Source organism: Aotus nancymaae, unplaced genomic scaffold (genome assembly GCF_030222135.1).
Source record: "Aotus nancymaae isolate 86718 unplaced genomic scaffold, 86718_ANA_hifiasm-v0.15.2.pri h1tg000040l, whole genome shotgun sequence".
Lineage (NCBI taxonomy): Eukaryota > Metazoa > Chordata > Mammalia > Primates > Aotidae > Aotus > Aotus nancymaae.
The window spans coordinates 81,217,514-81,239,839 of record NW_026988454.1 but is presented as its reverse complement, the minus strand read 5'-3'; the positions used below and the strand labels follow the sequence as shown (position 1 = coordinate 81,239,839).

Below are 22,326 nucleotides of genomic sequence, written 5' to 3'. Positions count from 1 at the left end.
GTAGAAGGCAACATAGAACTGAGGGTGACGGGGAGCCCTGGGCTTTGGGGCAACCAACAAGAAGCAAATTGTCCTTGATGTTCTCATGATAGACAGTGGTGGCAAAACTACAAATCTTGATTTTTCAACATTGCCTATTAGTTACTGACAACCTTGCCAGTCCAACACATCAGTGAGCTGCTAATTATCAGGCTGTCAGTCTGGGGCCTCCCTGGCTGTGATGTCAGCCATGAATTATCTTCCATGATCATTTGCACTGGTGGAGTTGGCTAATCTTAAGGATTTAGGAGTTCCCCTGCTGAAGCACAGAGACATTCCTAAACATCGTGGTGGAACAAAGGATGCACTTCTAATAATCTTTGCATTAGTACTTTTCAAACTGGAGTTTGCAGAGTCCTGCATTTTGAAAGTTTTTAATGAGATGTCATTCTTCCCCCTGCCCACCGCCCTCTGTCACAGACATGACTTCAGGGCAGCATGTCTGTATTTGTAGTCATCTTCATGCCAGTCACAGCTGTAAAACTTCAAAGCTTGCTGAAGGGTGGCTGCAGAGCCAGTGGGAGGAACCACTTGTCTTGCTGTATGCAGAGAACCCACGTTGTGCAACCAGACCCACGCTTGACAGTGGATACCAAAAGGCGATCATTTATTACCTCTTTGTGCAGGAATAAGCACCCAGGGAAAAATGTACATACTCCCAGTGCCAGCAACATTTAGATGAGGCCCCTGCTTAACATAGAGATTAATAATGCTCTAATGCTGGTATTATTTATTTATTTATATATTTTTTGAGACAGTCTCACTCTTGTTGCCCAGGCTGGAGTGCAGTGCAGCCTCGGCTTACTGCAGCCTCTGCCTCGAAGGTTCAAGAGATTCTCCTTCCTCAGCCTCCCAAGTAGTTGGCATGTGCCACCACACCTGATTTTTATATTTTTAGTAGAGACAGGGTTTCAACATTTTGTCTGGGCTGGTCTCAAACTCCTGGAAGCAAGTAATCTGCCTGCTTCAGCCTCCTAAAGTGCTGAGATTACAAGCCTGAGCCAGTGTGCCTGACCTGCTGGCATTAAAGTGAACAAGATAGGTTATCGACTGCCACATTAAAATAGGCATTCAAGGACTACTTCCCGACAGTTTTAAGTTTGAACACTGATTATCCCAAGTCTCCACCCAGTGTTTTGGAGTTACTAATACTGTTTTGTATATCATGCTTATGTGCTCAGGTGTTTTCTGCACTGGTACTGTGGAAGTTGAGATGTACAACTATATAAAAACAAACAATATCTGAAGCTTCCTCACAGTTTGCAACCGAGTTTGAGCAAAACAATATCCACAACCTTAAACTAATACAACATAAAGTGAATGTAATGAGGATATTGATTTGAATTTTTATTTACTTCTTAAGGGTTTTATATTTATTATATAAATATATTTTGGTTATACTAATTTTTGAGCTTTAGTAAATTAAGGTGTTTAACCTTTGCATGTTAGTATGTATGATAAGTAATATAATAAAACTTGTTAATAAATATCAATTTTATTTATTTTGTTCCTTAGGAACAAATTTAGTGTTTGAAGATGAAATCACTGCATTACAACCTGAAGTAGATAAGTTAAAAACTCTAAATGTGAACAAAATTATTGCACTGGGACATTCAGGTTTCGAAATGGATAAGCTCATCGCGCAGAAAGTGAGGGGTGTGGACGTCGTGGTGGGAGGACACTCCAACACATTTCTTTACACAGGTAATTGTTTCGAAAGGACTGCATGGACTAGGATGTCCAGATAACTACTTTGTCTCTTTTGCATTTGTAACTGTTATTATTCTCTTTACTGCTATTTAATATGTAATGTGTATTATATGATCTATAATGTATATGTAATATACATTAAATAGGAACATGTGTAAATCTTACTCAGAAACATTACTATTTATTTGATTTCATGATTATAAGTCAATTCCATGTATTTATGTAATAATTATACGACATAAAACATGTATAAAACATATATATGTAAAACAAAAGACTACTGAGCCCCAACCAAAAGTCATTTATGATAGATTCTTATCAAAAAGCAACATGGCATATAAAAATTGTAAGCATTAACAAAATAATGTAAATAGAGCCTTTATAACTCAAGGTGGATTTGATTTGTAGGTTGCACAGGGAGCAGAAGCTGGAACTCTGAGTGTGAGTCCTAACTCAGCTGCAGGCTAGGAATATAAGTATCCTGGAAGTCGCATGACCCTGGGTCCTCAGGAGAGCATGCCATCTCCCTACCTCCTACCTGACTACCCCCACTCTTTTTTTTTCTCTCTTAGCTTGCTGTTAGGTAGTTTTCATTAGAATAACTGTTCTATGATTTTTTTCACTTTAAACCTATAATGTCCCCAAACTTTTGAATCTGGTTCCATGTTTCCCACTTTCCCCACCTTGCACTGCATAGATCTTTGAAGTATGCCCAAGGAAAGGAAGAAGAGGCTGGTAATTAGCTCTTCTATCAGCATTTGCAAAGAAGGTTTTGGTGTGGGAACAGCCCTCCCCTTGAAGAGGCTTCTGCTTCTAGCATCCTTATGTGGGCTGTCAAAGGCCATGCATTTTTATAAAAGCAAAACTCAAAAATGCCCCAAACAGTAAGTAGGAAATACCCACAAATGTAAAAGGGGATTATCACTAAGAAAGTATTTTTATTTTCTATTACTTTGGAGTATTGTCAAATAATGAATGCATCTTACTTTTGCAATCAGAAAACAAGATATAAGTTAAAAAAAGAAAAGAAACACAATATTGGGTCAAAAGTCATTCCTAATTCACTTGAATGATTTTGAGCAGGTCACTTAGCCTCTCTGAACCTGTTATCTTAGCTTCAAAATGCGGGATGATCATACTCAAAGTGCCACATTACTGTGAAAATTATATGAGATGTAAAAATATGTGACAGCACTTTATAAACTATAAATAGCTATATTCTGGTATGCAGTGTTATGGAGGTTGCTTGCCCATAAAAATGGGCAATCAAAATGTCAATCAGAATCATAACTCACAAACTAAAATTGGCCTTCACTTAAGAAAATACCAGTATGAATGTGTGCTGATTCAATTCCTTCACAGATATTTTACTTCCTGATAAACACAGGCTAAAGAATAATTTCAAACTGAGTTAAACTGAGAGGTTGTAAAATCAATTCATGGGTGTTATGACCAGTAGCGCTTTTTTTTTTTTTGACAGATAAGACTAAAATAGATTAGGCACTTACATTAGTCATAAGAACGATAAATATTGTTCCATGAAAAAAGATGCATATAAGATGTTGAAAACAGCCACAGGCACATAGCAGACAATCCATAAGTGTGATGAGGATGATGATAAGCACTGGACAGTGTTAGTATAGATAACATTGCAATCAAACAGCTTCAGCAACTCCATGAGGGTTAAATGAAGTGAAAGAGCCAAGACTAGGAAATACCCACATTGGAGCAGGTCATTGGGAAGCACTGGGTAGAGGTGAAGACTCAGTGAAGTCCTTCTGACTCTACCACTAACTAATGATGGGGTCCTTTCTAAGCCTGATTTCCCTCATTTGTGGAATGAAGGTGGTAACAAGAGTACCTATTATAAAGGCTCACTGTGACTTATGAATGTATAGGTAAATGGCCTTAGCACAGGGCCTCGTATGTTAGCTGTTCTTATTTTAGTTATGTGCTGACTCAGTGGATAAGACCTGTGTAAAACCTTTCCCCAAACCTTAGCTTTTCTCTGAGGCAGGTCAGCACCCTTGGACACACAGTGGGAGCTAGATATGTCTTCTGCCCCCTTCTTCCTTTAGAATAATGGTTTCAAAATGTGTAAACTGTGACCCATAGTAAGAAGAACACTTTAGACAGGGAGCCCAAACACACAAACATATATGTGTGTGTGCATTCCCATACAAATGCACAAAAGCATATACACATACAAGTGAAAGGAAACTTTCATAAAGCACCTGGAATGCACCCTGACTTTTGCGTTTTACTATTTCATTCTTTAATGCCAGTTACCACTCATTAAATTGATTTTCTTATACTGTAGCTAATCCATGTTTCTAAAAACTCAGCTTTAAATGAGACATGGCCAAAATAATGCATGAACACTCAAAGGAGTTTCACCCCTTCATTCAGATATGAACATTCCTATGTTCCTCTTGACTTGTCTTGACACCATCTTAATCAATGCTGTCTTAGAACAACTGGTCATTGATAGCCGGTGGTGCATGCCTACCAGTGAGTATGCCCTAATAGACCTGAAAAGATTGGGTGACCACACCCAGCTTCTCATTATTTCTGCAGCCTGTCCTTTATTACCCTAACAGTATAGTCATGCCTTAGTATCTGTGGGGGTTGGTTCTAGGACTCTCTTATATAAATGGTGTAGTATTTGCATATGACCTGTACACATCCTCACATATATTTTAAGTCATCTCTAGATTACTTACAAGACTTGATACAATGTAAATGACATATAGTTGTTATACTGTATTGTTTAGGGAATAATGACAAGAAAAAATATCTGTATATGTTTAGTACAGATAAAACTCTCCTTTTTTAGAAAATATTTTTTGTTCATGGTTGGCTGAATCCAACGATGCAGAACCCACAGATAGAGACAGCCAACTGTAAGTAGATTTCCTAAGTAGATAAATTTAATTAATGATGAATGACCAGATCAAAGAAAGATTTCAGGATAAAAGTTAGAGTTTGCTTATCCGTAAATCTTGAAGTAGATAATTACGGTCTCTGAGAAAACTGAGGTAACGAAGACTTAGTCATTTATTTCACATTTCATGATTGCTTACCAAGATTAAACTTGTTCTGATGAAAATCTTCACTTTTGATACTCATCATTTGGAGGCGTGAACTTAACAATTAAAGGTGGCTGGGCACAGCAGCTCATGCCTATAATCCTAGAATTTTGGAAGGCTAAGGGAGAAGAATCACCTGAGCCCAGGAGTTTGAACCAGCCTGGGCAGCATAGGGAGATCCCATATCCATATCTACAAAAACATTTTTAAAAATTAGCCAGGTGTAGGGGCGCATGCCTGTAGTCTCACCTACTCAGGAGGCTGAAGTGGGAGAATTGCTTGAATCTGGGAGGTTGAGGATGCAGTGAGCTATGATCACTGTCACTCCACTGCACTTCAGTCTGAGTGACAGAGTGAGACCCTTTCTCTTAAAAAAAAGAGAAAAAAAAATTTAAGGTATTACAAGGCACAATAGGGATGAGTCAATATTTGCCTGTTTAAATAAACTTTCCTGGCCTTAAAAACAAACAAACAAACAAAAATACTCTGCCAAATCATTTTATGGAATTAGAATGACATTAAAATAATGAATCTGATAAATATGATTAGTTAATAAAAGCACAGTTAAAATAATACATCCCTTGGAATTTTAAATCTTACTGAGAATCATTTCAGCACACATAGTGTCCAATATACAAACAAACCGGAAAGAAAACCTTTCCAAAGCTCATGGATTGTACCCTTATATTTTCTGTTCTGTTACTTGATTTTTTAAATGCTGGTTACCACCCATTATATTAATTTTACTGTATTGTAGCTTGCTCATATTTTTTTAAAACTCAGCTTCAAAGTTGGCATGACTAAAACAGTACATGAACGGATCCCTTCCAAATGTTGAAAGTTATTCCCGTTTCTTTCCTTGCCAACTACTGTGCATATGCAGGTAACCCTAGCGTTGCCAGAAGGGAACTTCCATCTATGAGGCTTACAAAATGATAAAGTTACAAAGATAAGAGCTAAAATGCAAATGCTTTCTCTAAAGAAGTGAAATCCTAGAGTCATGAACTGGTCCATGTTGCTTCCTTTAAAGAAAAAAGTAGTACAATGAATGCAGGTTGAAACCTGCAGCAGGTACACCAGGGAACTCTGTTCTCTGTGCTATCCTTGAAGGGACTCCAAAGATGCTGTTTCTCTGTTTGCCTCCCAATATTTTAACTGAGGTTTGGATTCTGCAAATCAATCTGGCTAGCTATGGCCTTGGGTGAGTATAAGCACCAGTTTCTGTAGTCGCAAGGTAAACGGATTCAAATTGTTAATTCTATCATCCCTCCCTTTCTAGCATCCTGTTAACTAGAACGTCATCCATGCATAGAGCCTGACAGCTTGCTTTTCATGATTTGGGGAAATAAAAATAAAAAATTGGTAGACTACCTTATACTTTCCTTAGGCTACTGATATGAACTTAATTATTCCTCTAACTCCTTTGAGACCATCTGTCCCTCTCCTTATCACTGTCAGCTAATCACCTCCAAACAATGTCTCACATCACTGAAAATTTAGTACACAATTTCCTATCTTCTTCTCCACTCTAGCTCCTGCCTTCACATGACAGGGTGTCCACGTGGGTAACTGATCCAATACCCAAGGTTCAGAGTCCCTTGATCTCTTCAACTCAGTGACTGACACTTCCATTCCATTTCAGCAACTTTACTTCTGGGGCCACAGGCTGAGAATTGATTATCTCCAGAATTGTTCCATGTCCAAAACTGAAATCCCATGTCAAATCCTTCATGGGATCCATGAAGGGGCTGGCTTGTTTACTCATCTTGCAGCTCTTAGCCCCTCATGAGATGGGGAGCACATAGGTGAACCGGTGCAGAGCCTAGGACAAGTGCTTCTGGGTGCTGGCAGGAGTAGAACTCTGTGCAGCCCTGCAGCAGCATCCAGGCGGGTAGCTGCAACCTCTGGAGCCCCAGAGGGCGTGTGTTACAATGTTCTCTTTTAGCTTTGCTGTTCGTGGACAGCTTAAGTGTTTTAACAGCTCAGTGTGACAGCCCTCTGTACCTGAGCTCTTGTTCAGCATCCAGGAAGAATCAGCCTGCACAAATGAATTGAAGATGGTATGTGTGGAGGATTTTATTGCTGATGAAAGTGGCTTTTAGTGGGATGGGGAGCTAGAAGAGGGATGGAAGGTGTCTTACCCTGGAGTTAGACCATCCCCAGCTGAATTCTTCTCTGAGGTCCCACCATCAAGCCATCCCTCTGAAGTCACGCTGCTACTCACAAATGTCAAGCCACTGCTTCTCTTCTCTACTTCTCTGCCATTCCACTGCCAGTGGATCCTGGGGTTTTTATGGGTACAGGATATGGGGCAGGACAGGCCAGGGTGGTTTTGGAAAAGGCAACATTCAGGCTGGAAAACAGGGATGTAAAGTTCTCACTTTGGGCCATGGGTCCAGGCTTGAGGGTGGATCCATTGCCAGGGACCCCACCCTTTTCTACCTAGTATTTCCCTGCCTCCACTCTGCAACTCTCTTGTCATGGGCCTCCTATCCATAAAGCTTTCTCTCCTCCTCATTTTTTTGGGGGGTTCGCCTTCAGCTTTATGAAACCTCAAGTCTCTTGAATTCCTCTTTCCCTCCTAGTCCAGCAGGCTTCATTTCTCTCCTTGCTAGCCTGGAAGTGTCCATTACACCCCTGACTGTGTTGAGGCTGACACACAGAAGGCAGGTGTCTAGTGTTGTTAAATGAATGTTAACAAGGGCAATTTCATTTAAAAGTAAGATTTCTTTATATGATTAATCAGGTTTTTTTTAAAAAAAAATTAAGTATCTAATTTCCATTGCTTCTGGATTTAGGCACACATATTGAATATAAAATTCAAAACTTTTCATGTATCTAAAGAAATAATTTTAATGACCACAGAATTTTGCTCTTAAAACAAATGGAGCTTACAATGTAATTATAACTAAGACAGACTAGAAGCACCTGCTGCATTTTCTTCATGCTCTCACCAGACTTGTGCATAGTCTGATGGGAGAGATGAACCCTCCTGTAATAAGAATGAGTAAAGGAGGGTGGAAGACTGTTCTTGGTGTTTGCAATCACAATTCGTCTCTCCATTAATTTTCATCCTTATAGTTTAGATAATCTTGCCTTTTAGAACAAGAAAACAATCTTATTGCAACATTCACAAGACAGGAAACACTCCCCAAGAAAGAACCATTTCCTTTGGGCATTTGACAAGAACTGCTCAAATTTGCATTTATTGAGTGAGGTGGGAGAATCAGACAAGGGGCAGAGGTGTAGCTGGTAGCTTCAAAGATAATTTCCTGGCTGAGTGTGGTTGTGCATTTTGGCAATCCCAGTGTTTTCAATCCCAGTGCTTTGGGAGGCTGAGGCAGGAGGGTCACTTGAGCCCAGGAGTTTGAGGCTGCAGTCAGCGATAATTACACCACTGCACTCCAACCTGGGTGACAGAGAGAAAACTTGTCTCAAAAAAAAAAAAAAAAAAAAAAAAAGATGTTTCTTGGTCTTTTTTAATGTGGTAAGCACAGGGACTTACTTGTACTAGTGGTCACCCACTTGGGTCCTTTCAGTAAACTTCTGGCCATGGCCCAGCCTGAGCACGTGCTTCCTTTACAGAGCAAAGCCAGAGCCTTCTGGTTTGTAATTTTTGCAGCCACATAACACTGATCCATTTTAGCTGTCTAATGAAACTGCTTTCCAAGATGAAGTGAGACTATCAAACCCAAAATCTAAAAAGAATGACTACAGAAAAAATGGCAGTCAAGGTCATTTGGCAGGGTTGAGTTATAAAGAAAGGTGACGGCCAGCTACTGTGAAGTCTTAAGCCCATTCATAGCTACGAATCTCTTACCAGGACTGAGGTTTGTGTTTCCTTAACTTTGCTGCTTGATGGTCTTCTGCAAAAGATCTCATTTCTCCAACTTTTACTGGGAACTGGCATAGGGTTGTGGAAAGTGCTTTAAACTCTTAAGACCTGGTTTCCTCCCAGGCTCAGCCACCACTAGCTGTTTGGCTTTGGACAAGCTACTCAACCGCTATGAGCATCAGCTTTCTCTTTTTAAAATGGTGACAGTGATATGGCTACCTCAGAGAGTTGTAAGGATTAAATGAGATAATATATGAACTGAATATATGTCTACAAATAAACATATTTGATCTGTTTAATATTTGTAATATATTTAGAGAGAGAATATTAGAGAACTGACATATTTATCTTAGACGTACTATATTCTAGGGCCCAGTTCTGCTCATGTATTATCTCACTTAATATATATATATAGTATTGAGAAAGAGAAAGAGGGAAAGTGAGCTAGAGAAATAGAAACCAGTAGGATATATCCTATCTGAAGAACTCTGACTAATACAGATATTTCACTGAACAAAATGGTTTCTCCTTAAAATGTATTCTGACATCAATTTTCCCCTCCTTGCTTTTCATATATATTATTTTAAATCACAGAAATTATATTGGTTATAAGTCGGTGTAGGACTATGAATAATTTTCTTCCGCATTTGCCAAATATTCTGTAATGCTAGTTTTACTTTTATAACAAATTTTTAAAGCCCCTCTAAACCCTATAAAAGTAATCATCAATCCTAAATTTGAACTGTAATACATATTTTTGTTAAATTTAAAAAAAAGATAATTCTAAATTTAAGAATCTGAGCTAAATTCACAAATGACTAAATGTATCTTCTTACCTTTAAAAGATAAGAAACCAGGAATGCAGTAGTTTAACCCGCATTCCTCACTCAGTTCTCTTGCCCTGAGAATATATGTTTCACCCAGGCCAAGAAACATTTATGGCTGGGAATTCATGACTGCTCATCTATAAGAGACTCTCCAAGTACTCTGTCATGATTTGGAACCAGAGCTTTGGCCATTCATTCCAGATGACCTCCAGGTTCTAAGCTTAACTGAAGTACTCCACACTGCATTGCGCACCAGCATGATGGGAAGGAATGACTCAAGGGAACTGGCCATTCAGACCATTCACACAGTCTTTCACACAGCCACAGATGACCACTGTAGGAAGACCTCTGGCCAAATGCTTATGTATCAGGAGTATATCAATGTATGGTCACAGTTACCCTTTTAATCGCAAGAAATAAAGTCGTTACTTCTGAAAAGAATACCATTAGTAAATGGAACTACACAGGCATGTCAAGATGAAAATTAATCTCTCTCTCTCCACCCCATTCTTTTGGCCACTGCATTTTAACAGGCCATGGTGATGGAATCAGGAGGTAGCTGTGTTTCAGTGGTTTTTGTTTTATTTTTTAAATTGTTGTACAGAAGCCTGTTCTATAATGTAAGAAGTGAACAGGAATCCTAATATCTGGAACAATGCTGAGCTGTGGAGATGGCCAGATTCCATGTGAAGAGAAGAGGCTGGCAGAAAGCTGGAGATTTGCTGGCTTTCCCTACTCTGTCTCCATGAAGCAGCCATTCCAAAAGATGATGCACAGACCACAGACCTGGCCCTGCTAGGCAGTGGAGATCCAAAACGTTGAGCACTCACTGGAGCTCTGTAAACATCTGTTGAATGAATGACTAAATGTATGGTGAACCATTCCCTCCCTACAGGGTTCCCTGCTTTACCCAGCCAGTCAGGCTTGGGTACAAGCAGATGGCCTGGATCAGATTTCATGAGGGTTCTGCCCACTCTAGATACTACTGGAAGATGCATAATCTCTTTTAGACCTCCTAGGTCATTATTGAAAGGCCAGAGGCAAGAATTTGAGCAGGAAATCGAAGCATGTACAAACTAGAGTGACATAAGTCTGAGCATAGATACCAAAACCTGACCCCTCAAATTCCCTAAAGTTGACATGACAGCTTGTGCATCACATTTTGGTACAGAGATGGCTGAAGAGACAGTGGTTGCTCCTCTGGTTGCTGGACACCTCTTGAATGGTCTGTGATGACTGGAGCACGTGCTCTGTCCTGGTCACCTGAAGAGGCTCCTAGACTAGAAGCAGAGGCAGCAGCCAGGCCTGACTGGAGAGCTGAAGGGGACTTCTAGGACAGGGGTCTCTGTGCTGTGCTCTGAGGGGCTCTGGTGGCAGGAACCTAGTCCTGAGCTCCAGCTCTACCGAGGCTGTAGCCTGAGCAACTCAGCTTTCCTGCTTTATTGGCTTGCCTTGCTGCAAAGGATTTCTTGTGTGTTAAAGATATTCATAGCTTAAAAAAAAACACACTAATGAAATTTATTTGATTTAAACTACTAGTCAAATCTTTTGTTTTGCAAATTTAGAAAATAAAATTAGGCCCCAGGGACTAAATGTCTCTCCCATGGTCTAGAAACCAGACCGAAACTGAGCTAATAGCAAAACCCATTCTCCTGTATCCCAACTCCCAGTTCAGGTTCCTCTTCACTAGTGTCCACCCAGCTGCATAGTTGAGGACATTGAATTGAGGGGACCTGGGGTAGAGGGCTGGCACTCAGGCATTGCTGGCTTCTACATGATTCCACCACAGGGAAAACATAATAATCTTGTATGATCTGTAGAAAAGTGTTTGCTAAACTCCTGAAGTTGAGTCATTCAATAAACATTTATCTAGCACCTACCACATGCTAGGCAAATCCTAGAAACACAGCTGCCTCTGCCCTCATGGAACTAAATGTCTTGAAAGAGATATTGACCTTATCAGATTTTTTAAAAATACATAATTACACAAATAAATCATATTCTATATAATTACAAAGCATTGTATGAAAGGAAAAGTACAATATGCTATCAGAGCACATAAAAGGAGGATTTGGCCAAGTCTAGGGGATCATCAGTGAGTGTTTTCCTGAGGGACTGACATTAGGGCCAAGATCAGAAAGATGTCCAGGGATTAACCTGGTCAATAATCATTGTTAATCTTTATTAAGCACTTCCTTTGAGTTGAGTCAGGCTTCCAATTGCTGCATTAACTTCTGTAATCCACACGGTAACTCCGTAAGGCAGGTGTTTTTACTTTTTTTCCACTTTACAGATGAACAAACAGGTAAGCAAAAGATGTAACTAATTCACATGTAGGCCTCTGGCTTCAAAAGCCCTTACTCCATAAGGTTCCTGGGCATGTGGGTGTGGTCTAGGAATGGGAAAAGGCTAAGAACCCTGAAGGGCAGGCTGAATGTTCTAGATGAAACTGGCTTGACAAGAAAGGGCCACATCATGTAGGTCATATAGGTTAGGATATTCACATTAAAACTTAATGTGTTGCCTATGCCCAGTAGGAAATATGTAAAACCAGGAAGTGCATGATCATATTTATTTTTTAGAAAGATCACTCAGGCTGCTGTGTGGAGACTGGAATAGAAAGAGGCATAGGAGAGACCTACAGAGACTAGGAAGCTGTCATAGTAACCTACGCACAAGATAATAGTGGTCACGACTAGCTTGCTTGAGGAAGTGCAGAGAAGTAGACAGATAAAAGTAGCATCCAGGGAGTGTGCACTTCCAAGTAATTTAAAAGAAACTCAAGTCCCTTAGAAGCAATCATTTGAAATAACCTAATTACCAGTCCTTTTTATCCACTTCTCTTATGGGGTCTCAATTCAGGAACTCTTAAACCAGTTCTTGTGTTAAAATCATAGCATAGACTGCCTTAAAACATTCTATACTTCAGTCCATTGAAAACCACGTCAGACAAGGTGTGCTGGCTCATGCCTACAATCCCAGCACTTTTGGAGGCCAAGGCGAGAGGATGGCTTGAGCCCAGGAATCTGAGACCATTGAACTCCAGCCTGGGCAACAGAATGTGACCCTGTTGAAAGAAAGGAAAGGAAGAAAGAAAGAAAAAAGAGGAAGAAAGGAAGGAAAAAAGGAAAAGAGGGAGGGAGGGAAGGTAGAGGAAAGGAAGAAAGAAAAAAGAGAAAGAAAAGGCTCCTTCCTGGCACTTCCATTACCATGTGACCCTGGGAGGGCAATTGTCCAGACCCACACGTAGGTTCACTGCATTCCTTGGCTCCCAGGACAGAGTCCTTTGAGGTTCCTTCAAGCATCCACACTATGCTGGGAAGTGCAGCCTTTATCAACTCCAGATGTCAGTCCACAACTCCACAGCCTTTTTGGGTTTGGTTCCTATATGAATTCCTGGCTAGATGACTGGAACAGAGTTCTGGTGAACATCTTCCCTCCTGCTAAGATAAGTCAGGTTTCTAAAGACAGATGTGTAGCTCTTTGTGGCAAGAATATTCTGGGCATGAACATCTTCGGCTGAACAGCATGGAATGATGTGGAAAACGTGAATCCCTGGACTGCTCTCTGTGCCAGTGGTTTTCTGGGACTGCCAAGTTGAAGGAGAGCAGAAAGGGCTCGGCTGTGCAGGAGGCAGAAATTAGCCAAACTAGACCAGCTATCGCCCCAGTTGCATGGTTAGCATCTTCCTTGTTCCTGATTAGGCCCGTTTAATATGCCAATGGCAAAAGGATCATGAAGGTCTTCCCAAATGAATGAATGTTTTCTGGAGCTGAGATTGCTGGCCCCTATTTGCAGAGTGCATGGTGAAGCATCTGACCGGATTACTGGATTCCTAACTTTTACATCCTTTTTAAACTGAGATATTTCTATGGACGGCAGAAAGATAAAGGACAAAAAAAAAAAAAAAAAAAAAAAAATTCTGGCTTACCTAGCTCTTGGGTTAACTCACAGAGTTCCTGGTATCTGCAATTAGTGCTTTCTCCTCCTGGGCAGGGTATTCTCCGCCACCTTGTGGACATTTGGGAAACTGCACCGTTCCAAGCATCTATGATCAGAGGAAGAACAGAGGCTGCCATAACCACCTGGTTCCCTGAAGTAAAGACCAGGCGCCAGGCTTGCCCAATGGAGGACCAGCACAGAGCAGAATGAGGCTGAGTAGGGTGTTAACCTTCCATGCATCACATTATCTGCCTCTGTGACAAACAACATCTGCATCCAATACAGATGGAGATGGAACAAAGGCTTTCATTGGATCTCAAGTCGGGTGCTTCTGGTAATTGAGTTGAAAGGGGGAACATGTTATGTTCCAAGCTGCTCTTGGCATAGGAGCATGGCAGGATTGAGTTCTACATAACATGTTACCCTGGCTTGTCTTACGTGAAAAGAGAAGCCCAGAAAGAGCTTGGAGAGAAAAGATGCAAATAAATCCTGGGTTTGCATTTGATTTGGTAAGTGGCCTTTCACCACCAGCTTGCAGACTTTAGGGGAAAAAATACATGGTAGGCTTTGTGGGTAGTACAGAAAACCTAAGCTCCCATACCTCACAGCCTGGCTTTTCAGTCTGCCTTCTCCCAAACTTTATCACGTACCAGCTGTGTGATCTTGGGTACTTTGTCTATGACAACCAATTTTCTTGTCTGCAGAGTATAGATAATAGAGGACCTGCCCATGGGAAACTTGGAGGACTAAATGAGATTAAGCCCAGGGCCTGGCTCATGGCTGATTCTCTTAACAGCTTCATGTGTGTAATCAACATGTGCTGAAGTTATCTGGACCCTCTGTAAATATCCAATAGGAAGGAGTAGTCATGGGTATGATGAGGGAGATAATAGAAACAGTAGTGGGGTCAAGCAAATCTGTCCCATAGTCTCTAATTTGAAACAGCTGAACTGTGCTATTGTCTCCTTGGAGGTAAGATATAAGTCACAGTGTGCCTGAAGGAGGGCTACAGTTAAGGAACTTAAATGTGCCAAGTGATTAAAGGCTGGGCTGCCTGCTCCTTGTATGGCCACACTCTGTACCCTCCTGCATACTCCCCACTACCCCAGGCAGTGGTGGGCCTCCTAGCTTCTGAGTGATGAGCAGTTCCCATACCTCCCCTTTGAGACAGAGGCCTGAAGAACCTGACCCTGACCCATGTAAGGGCTGGCTGGGGTGGGGAGTGTACATACTGGTCAGCCCCCAGGGTGAATGTGGCTCTTCTAAAAGACACCTGAAGGGATGCAAAATTTAGCAGCAAACTCCAAGAATAGCTCTTTGTCACCTCTGCATTTTCTACCAAAGATTTTAAACTTTGAAGTCTATGGGATTTCTAGAGATTGCTATTCCCTCATAAGGTAAAAAACACAAACTTACTGTATTTACTGAGCATCTACAATGTGCCAGGCACCCAGCTAAGGAGTTTAGATATTTAATCCTCTCAACAGCCCTGTAAAATAAGTATTGTTTAAAATGGATTTCACCCACTTTACAGGCAAGGAAATAGAAGTACAGTAAGGTAAAGTGGCTTGGCCAATCCACCCGGCTAGTAAGAATGGAGACAGAGTCAGCCTAGAGGTAGGATACTCCTAGCAGCGTTTCATCTTTGTGTGCCCCACAGCACAGGCACAATGCCCGGGGCTTAGGAAGAGCTTGGTAAATGCCTGCTGAGTTGAGAATGGTAGGATTCATGTACCAAAAGGGCATTCAAAAATGGGCAAATGCTCAGGCGGGCTCTGAAAGACTATGTAGAGCAACAGATGGCGAATCATCAATTTAAAACTCTGTTATCCAGCCAGTGGCCTGCTGGCCTGTAGCCAGCCATGTACAAAGCCTGACTTGATCAGTGGTGGCTCTTTTATTTCAGGCAATCCACCTTCCAAAGAGGTGCCTGCTGGGAAGTACCCATTCATAGTCACTTCTGAAGATGGGCGGAAGGTTCCTGTAGTCCAGGCCTATGCTTTTGGCAAATACCTCGGCTATCTGAAGATCGAGTTTGATGAAAAAGGAAATGTCATCTCTTCCCATGGAAATCCCATTCTTCTAAACAGCAGCATTCCTGAAGGTATGTGAAATTCAGGGGAATGTTCCACCCATCTAAAATGCAGATAGGTGAAAATTTTCCTCATTCCCGTTTTTTTCCTTTAATATTTCAGGAAAAGACTGTAATACTGTTGAAGAATTTAGCTTCTTCCTTAAGTTTACCCTCTTCATGGATAGATTTAAAACACACCCAAATGCCAAAAGCCCCATTTGTTTCTTCAAGTCTTTTCAGCATCACTCCTTCCTCTGCCTTTTTTTTTTTATTGCATTTTAGGTTTTGGGGTACATGTGAAAAACATGCAAGATTGCTGCATAGGTGCATACGTGGCAGTGTGATTTGCTGCCTTTTAAAATCTTGATCCTGACATGCAAAAGCCACTCTCAGCTTGTGTTTACAGGAAAGATGATAACTGAAGCAAAGGGGTTCAAACTGGGCAGAGTAGAGCTCAAGTCCTGGCCCCCAACTAGAGGGAGTATGCCTTAAGCAAGTTGCCCAATCTCATGGACCTCAGTTTCTTTATCAAATGAGGGAGTAACTTATTTTTTACATCTGAGTCTCAGAGTAAAGATACATTTTTATGTCAATGATTTTTGTATGTATACAGAACACACTCCTGTGCTTCTTTCATCTTCCCTTTTCTGTTGACTACGATCATGTCACAAAGGTGAGGTGCACAGCACCCAGGAGAGCCTGTAGTCACAACACAGGCCTCTCAGTAGCCAGATAAGAAAGGGGTTCAGGACCACAATGACAGTGACAGCCCAGCTGCACCTCAGCAGGCCCTTTACAACTGCTCCTGGGCCTTTCAGAGCCCCTACCACCACCACTAATGCTGTCCCAGGTGGCCAGTGGGTACCTCTTACAGATGTAATTAGTTGGTAGATGTTTGACATATTCTTAAATTAAGATGCATTCCAAGTCTTATTACCAGGAAACAAAATAGAAGTTCCTAAAGAAATTTCATGGTCAAAACCAAAATGCACACAAATATGGTAAAGAAATGTGTTCTAACAGCAAGTAGGCTAGATGATCATTCCATTCCTTTTCCAGAATTTAGCCCAGTGTGAGATTTAATTGTAGGCTACCTTCTTTTCTTTCTTCTAGATCCAAGCATAAAAGCAGACATTAACAAATGGAGGGTAAAATTGGATAATTATTCTACCCAGGAATTGGGGAAAACAATTGTCTATCTAGATGGCTCCTCTCAATCGTGCCGCTTTAGAGAATGTAACATGGGCAACCTGATTTGTGATGCTATGGTAAGTCATCTGCAGGAGTGAACATATGCTAGGGAGGAAGGAAAGGAAGAGGAAAGAGGAAGGAAGGATGCAAGAAGAGACAGACCGATAGCTACAAATGAAAGATTTCAAAACATTTTTAGCCAGGATGGTGGCATGTGCTTATAAGTCTCAGCTACTCAGGATGCTTTGGTGGGAGGATGGCTGGAGCCCAGGAGGCTGCAGTGAGCTATAATTGCACCACTGCACTCCAGCCTGGGCAACAAAGCGAGACTCTGTCTCTAAAATTAAATAAATATGAAAAATAAATAAAACATTAGTGCCCAGACAAAAGCCTGATGTAGCTTCATACTCAGTACCTTCTTAAGGTACCAAAAGGAGATCAGGTAACTACCAATGTATTGCTTTACAAGAACTAAAACCTTTATTTTAAGGTGTTCTGTCTGAATTTTGGATGTTGTTTTCATTTTGTAAAATGATGCAAATGCACAAACTCTGCTACTCTGGAGGTATCAACATAATAGATAAAGCATATCTGCTTTGATATAACTTGGCCATACTGTTTTTCCCTCATCTGTTCACTTGGCTCCAGAGAACCTTGGCCTTGTGTGACAGGAACCTCTTTCACAGGCACAGAAAGACAACACACAGTTTTAATAAGTCCTGTGGCTGAGCAAGATCACCTCTGAAGAACAAGCCCTTGTCTACTTGTCTACAGGCAGAGTGGCCATGGTAGCTCTCTGGGGGCCCTGTTGAGCCAAGGTCTCCTACATCAGACTCACCACTTCCACAGGCTCACAGCCTGCACCCAGGAGAGTCATTTCTGTCAGTGCTTGGCATGTGATGCCCAGTGCCCAGGATACAACTGCAGTCAATAAATGCTTGCCATGTAAATGACAACAATTATGCTCATGCCAGGATGAGACTCATAGTGTCTCAGCACCATGCAGTTAATGCTAGAGAAGTAGTTAATGAGAAGCTAGTATATAATGTTAAGAGAAGTCTGGAGGGAAACACCCCAGGCTGTTGGCAGGGCTTATCCCTCTGTTAAAGAGCCTAGAACAAATAAAGGGGAGCTTTGGGTTTTTTTTCTTTTTGAGAAGGAGTCTTGCTCTCTTGCCCAGGCTGGAGTGTAGTGGCGTGATCTTGGCTCACTGCAACCTCCGTCTCTTGGGTTCAAGCAATTCTCCTGCTTCAGCCTCCCAAGTAGCTGGGATTACAGGCATCCAACACCACATCCGGCTAATTTTTATATTTTTAGTAGATATGGGGTTTCACTATCTTGGCTAGGCTGGTCTTGAACTACTGACCTTAGGTGATCTGCCTACCTCGGCCTCCCAAAGTGCTGGGATTACAGGTGTGAGCCACTGTGCCCAGCCTTTTTTTTTTTTTTTCCTCTAAATGAGAAAGTATTCATTTCTTATAATTAAACATATAGTTTGTAAAAGAAAAGTAAGATGGATGTGATTCTCCCCAGTTTCAAAAGGCTGTCCTTGAAAGGTTGTCCTTTCCAAAACTGCCAACTTGAGAATCAGCTGGAGACATAGACATGGAGGCCAGGTTCTCTTTGGCATGAGGTCTGTTGTTGAGCAGGCTTTACAGCCAAGCCCTCGGAATCAGGCAGGGGGCCCCACCCTGCCCTGGAGAAGCCTGTACGGGAGTGGCTCTGCAGGCCACCTTGCATGGGAAGCCCAGTCCTGACACCAGGGCTACAACCAGAAGACTATCTTGCCAAGGCCCACTGCCCTAAAAGTATGGGAGTTCTAGGAGAGGAAACTAAAAGTTTGACATGAACTGGTAACAGTATCATATTTTTACTTCTCAGAGCATAAAACTAGTTCTAATTATAGTTGAGAAATCCCTGAGAACACAGTAGCAGGGCAAAAGTAGCTTTATTTCCTCACTAGAGCTAACCATATTCCTGGAGCTGATCCTGAGAAAGAAGATCCAGAATAACTAATGTAAATTTGTGCTACTGTTGCAGATTAACAACAACCTCAGACACCCGGATGAAATGTTCTGGAACCATGTATCCATGTGCATTTTAAATGGAGGTGGTATCCGGTCGCCCATTGATGAACACAACAATGGTATGCTCCCAGGCCCAGCTCCTCAGTGTGTCATGTTCTCTCTCATCTCCTTTTCTGCTGGGGTTCTTGCCCTGAACGCACCCATGTGCAGCCTCAGTTCATCTCTGCTGCCAGCCATGTACTAGAATTATTAAAGTCTAGGACCTAGCCTGAAGGACACGCACAAGCTTGTGTGTTCTTATATGTATTCACACACAGAAGCTGCAGCTAGGGTTAGTGGAACTCAAGTGTGGTCTGACTTTCTGACTTAACAAAGCTAAATACTGGTTGTTTCTGATTTATGCAAACTATCAACATCCTCCACCTTAGCATCTGAAAAGAGACAAAACTACCAATCTTCTGTCCCGGAAAAGACATACCACTGGATTAAAATGTTACTTTAGTATATTTACAAGATTATATAATATGGCAAAACAAATCAACTAGACAAATATTCAAGATGCTCTTGTAGCCCTCCCTGATTTACTGTAAAAACCAATCAGCATCAGTATAAGGCCCCAAATGCATCCCATTGTCAGACAACAGGGACAGGCGGCAGGCACACACTGTTTGTCTGGAGGAACTGAACAATGCAAACTACCGGAGATCCAGCCCCAAGCTGGGTGATCTAAGACAGCACAGTGAACTTCTGAGGCATAGCCATTTGTGAGCTCCCACCATCTTGCCCAATGGTGGAGGGCAGGGTCAGAGGCCTCCTAAACCCATTCCTTCCCTAAGTGTCAGAAACCACTTACGCATAGCTGATGCTGCTCTAAAAGCCTCCCCATGTCCCCCTCATTTCTTTCCCCAGCCCTAGGGAAACTGGTCATGGGGTTAGTATTTTCTCAAGCTATTTTCCTTCTTGCCTCATCTGTGACTACGCTCAGGCACAATTACCTGGGAGAACCTGGCTGCTGTATTGCCCTTTGGAGGCACATTTGACCTGGTCCAGTTAAAAGGTTCCACCCTGAAGAAGGCCTTTGAGCACAGCGTGCACCGCTATGGCCAGTCCACTGGAGAGTTCCTGCAGGTGGGCGGTAAGTAACCCATCCTGTAGGGCTAGGACATCCAAAGTGACGTGCGTGGGATTTCCTGCTGGTTGGCTCAGCTTCCCCCTTACCAAAATTCCTATGGTCAGGTGGGTTTGGGTTTTTCCCCATCCAATACCAATACATCATTCTTTAATGGCTGTGGACTCTCAGAGCCACTGAGATTAGGTTGGGATCAAAGCCCTAAAGCCCTGGCAATAAGCAGTATTTGCCAAGTCTGATTTGGACATCAGATGGGCCCTCTAAGCAGATCAGCTGCTTTGAGGTCTAGTTTCTAATAAAATCGTATTTATGCATTCAATATTCTTTAAAAAAAAAAACAAAAAAACAAACCTCTCCTCTGTTCTACTTATCACTGCCTGGAACCATGACAAGATTTAAAGGCATGCTGTCCAATTGGTATTAATCAGAATGATTCCTGGAAGGAGCAGCCTACTGCACAGATACACCTAAACAACTGGTTCTTGTCCCACTGTGTCTTGGGACAAGTTCTCAATCCCTTTGGGCACAGGGAGAAAACCTTTCCTGTTTATCTCATGGACTGCAGTGAAAGTTGAACAGAAATAAATGCTTCCCAAATTGCCAAGGGCTTCTGAAACACTTTGTTAATAATTAATTCCACAGTCCAGTGAATTAATCCTTTAAAAGTAACCTTATTTTACCCGGAAACCATAATCTGGCCTCATTTTTTAACCAGTGGGGCCCTATCCTACCGCCTATGGGGCAACCTGGACATCCTCCATTTTCCCAGAAGGGAGTTGAAGGAACAGCAGTGTTTTGATGCTCTAGGGAAGCACTGCATAGCTATATGCCTTGTGAAAGTTGCCCAATCCCAAATGATTACCATTTAATGATCTTCAAAATTGTAAAATGCTCTGTGCCTCTCATCTGTTTCTCGCTAAGGCCACTGAACCAAGTTACTAGGCCAATTCAGGATTTTGAAGGAAAAACAAAAGAAGATGTGGTTTCTTCATGTACAGTCACTCTTTGCCCATTCTGATCCAGAGCTGGTTTTCCTTCCAATGGTTCTCATATGTCCTGGAAGGACTCAAAGATAAAGGGTGGCTGCAATGTCACAATTCTCTTGATAAAATTTCACTCAAGTTTAAACCAAAGGAAAACCACAGCCCCATGTCCCAATTCTACAGCTTGGCCAAAATCCCTTTCTTAGAAAACAGAAATCTCCCTTTGGATCCAGTGAAAACAGACTCACTTCTTTTCTAGGAATCCACGTGGTATATGATCTTTCCAGAAAACCTGGAGACAGAGTAGTCAAATTAGATGTTCTTTGCACCAAGTGTCGAGTACCCAGTTATGACCCTCTCAAAATGGATGAGGTATATAAGGTGATCCTCCCAAACTTCCTGGCCAACGGTGGAGATGGATTCCAGATGATAAAAGATGAACTCTTAAGACATGACTCTGGTAAGCACAAGTGTCTCTTCCTTCCTCTAAAAAACAACAGAACTGAACGAAGAAGGGGAGCTATTAGTGGTGCCAGGAGGTCAAAGTGACTCCCTGTATTGCTGACTCCCTCCTGCTTTGCTTGTTGGAAAGCAGCAGCACAGCAGAGCAGAGAGTATGTGTAGCCTGTCACTCCCAAGCACACATACGCCTTGATCCAACCCCAGAGAGAAACCATCTGTAAATCAAAAATGTTTTAAAATCCTTTTAACTACATCTAAGCAGTCATTTAAATTGTGAAATATGAGTTTTGCATTTACAGAAAAATCACACCTCTGGAATTTTAGGACATGGAATATCATCACATTAAATCACCTAAATTTTCTTTCTTGAAGCAGCTTTCTGTATGAATCGGTCAGGTAGACGAGGATGGGGTACGCGCCACCCTTTCAGCACAGTGGTTGGTGGTACAAATCGTAGGAACAACCATACTTGATGTCAGTTGGTATTTCTGGCAGCACTGAGGGACATTATATGCCAGCCTCACTTTTAGAAATCCAGTTCAGAGTCACCTTATGTGCATACCTTCCACTGACAGAGAGCACACTTCCCCTTCCTCTTCCTAGGGCAGAGACCAGAATGCTTACAAGACACACAAGCAGCTTCCTGGCATCTCTGGGAAGTTCCACCAGGATCCTCCTCAGTCTTACCAGGCTGGACTTGTCATTTTAGCTGCTTATTTCAAGGAGGGTGGAGGGCAAAACCAGACCAAAGGAGGCAGCCTTTCCTGGAAGGAAAGGTGCTGGCTTCTTCTGTCCCTTCCATGACAGAAGATGGAAGGGCTGGCGTAAAAGCCCCATGAGACAAAGAGGCTGATAGCCATCAGCTGTGTACCACTCAAGCCTAGACTGATGGGTGTCACAGAGAAGGAGCTCATGCAGAAGGCTAAGGAAGCCCTGGACCTAAGGGTTCTCAACCCTAGCTATACATTAGAAACACTTCAGGAGCATTTTAAATTAAATACCAATGGCTTGGCCCCAG

At 41.9% G+C, this 22,326-nt stretch overlaps 2 protein-coding genes across 23 annotated transcripts in view; one reads left to right on the top strand and one right to left on the bottom strand.

Annotated features, from left to right (window-relative positions):
* Positions 1 to 22,326, bottom strand: part of SNX14 (sorting nexin 14) — a 160,776-nt gene that overhangs the window by 12,899 nt on the left and 125,551 nt on the right. For 9 of the 19 annotated variants that reach the window (XR_010336673.1, XR_010336677.1, XR_010336686.1 and 6 more), the window contains 2 exons: positions 13,432 to 13,548; positions 8,026 to 13,089 (listed from right to left, as the gene is read on the bottom strand). The exons of 1 other annotated variant lie outside the window; for it this stretch is intronic. The gene's annotated coding sequence lies outside the window, so the exon portion shown is untranslated. Of the gene's footprint in view, positions 1 to 5,320; positions 6,877 to 6,979; positions 7,192 to 8,025; positions 13,090 to 13,431; positions 13,549 to 21,094; positions 21,349 to 22,326 lie in introns of those variants that run through there. 9 more of the 19 variants (XR_010336674.1, XR_010336680.1, XR_010336676.1 and 6 more) reach the window with 9 other exon arrangements.
* Positions 1 to 22,326, top strand: part of NT5E (5'-nucleotidase ecto) — a 55,985-nt gene that overhangs the window by 21,063 nt on the left and 12,596 nt on the right. For all 4 annotated transcript variants that reach the window (XM_012468813.3, XM_012468810.2, XM_012468811.2 and 1 more), the window contains exons 3-8: positions 1,555 to 1,743; positions 15,349 to 15,546; positions 16,630 to 16,784; positions 18,748 to 18,853; positions 19,720 to 19,869; positions 21,106 to 21,306. In XM_012468813.3, coding sequence (XP_012324236.1) covers positions 1,555 to 1,743; positions 15,349 to 15,546; positions 16,630 to 16,784; positions 18,748 to 18,853; positions 19,720 to 19,869; positions 21,106 to 21,306 — 999 coding nt within the window. The remainder of the gene's footprint in view (positions 1 to 1,554; positions 1,744 to 15,348; positions 15,547 to 16,629; positions 16,785 to 18,747; positions 18,854 to 19,719; positions 19,870 to 21,105; positions 21,307 to 22,326) is intronic.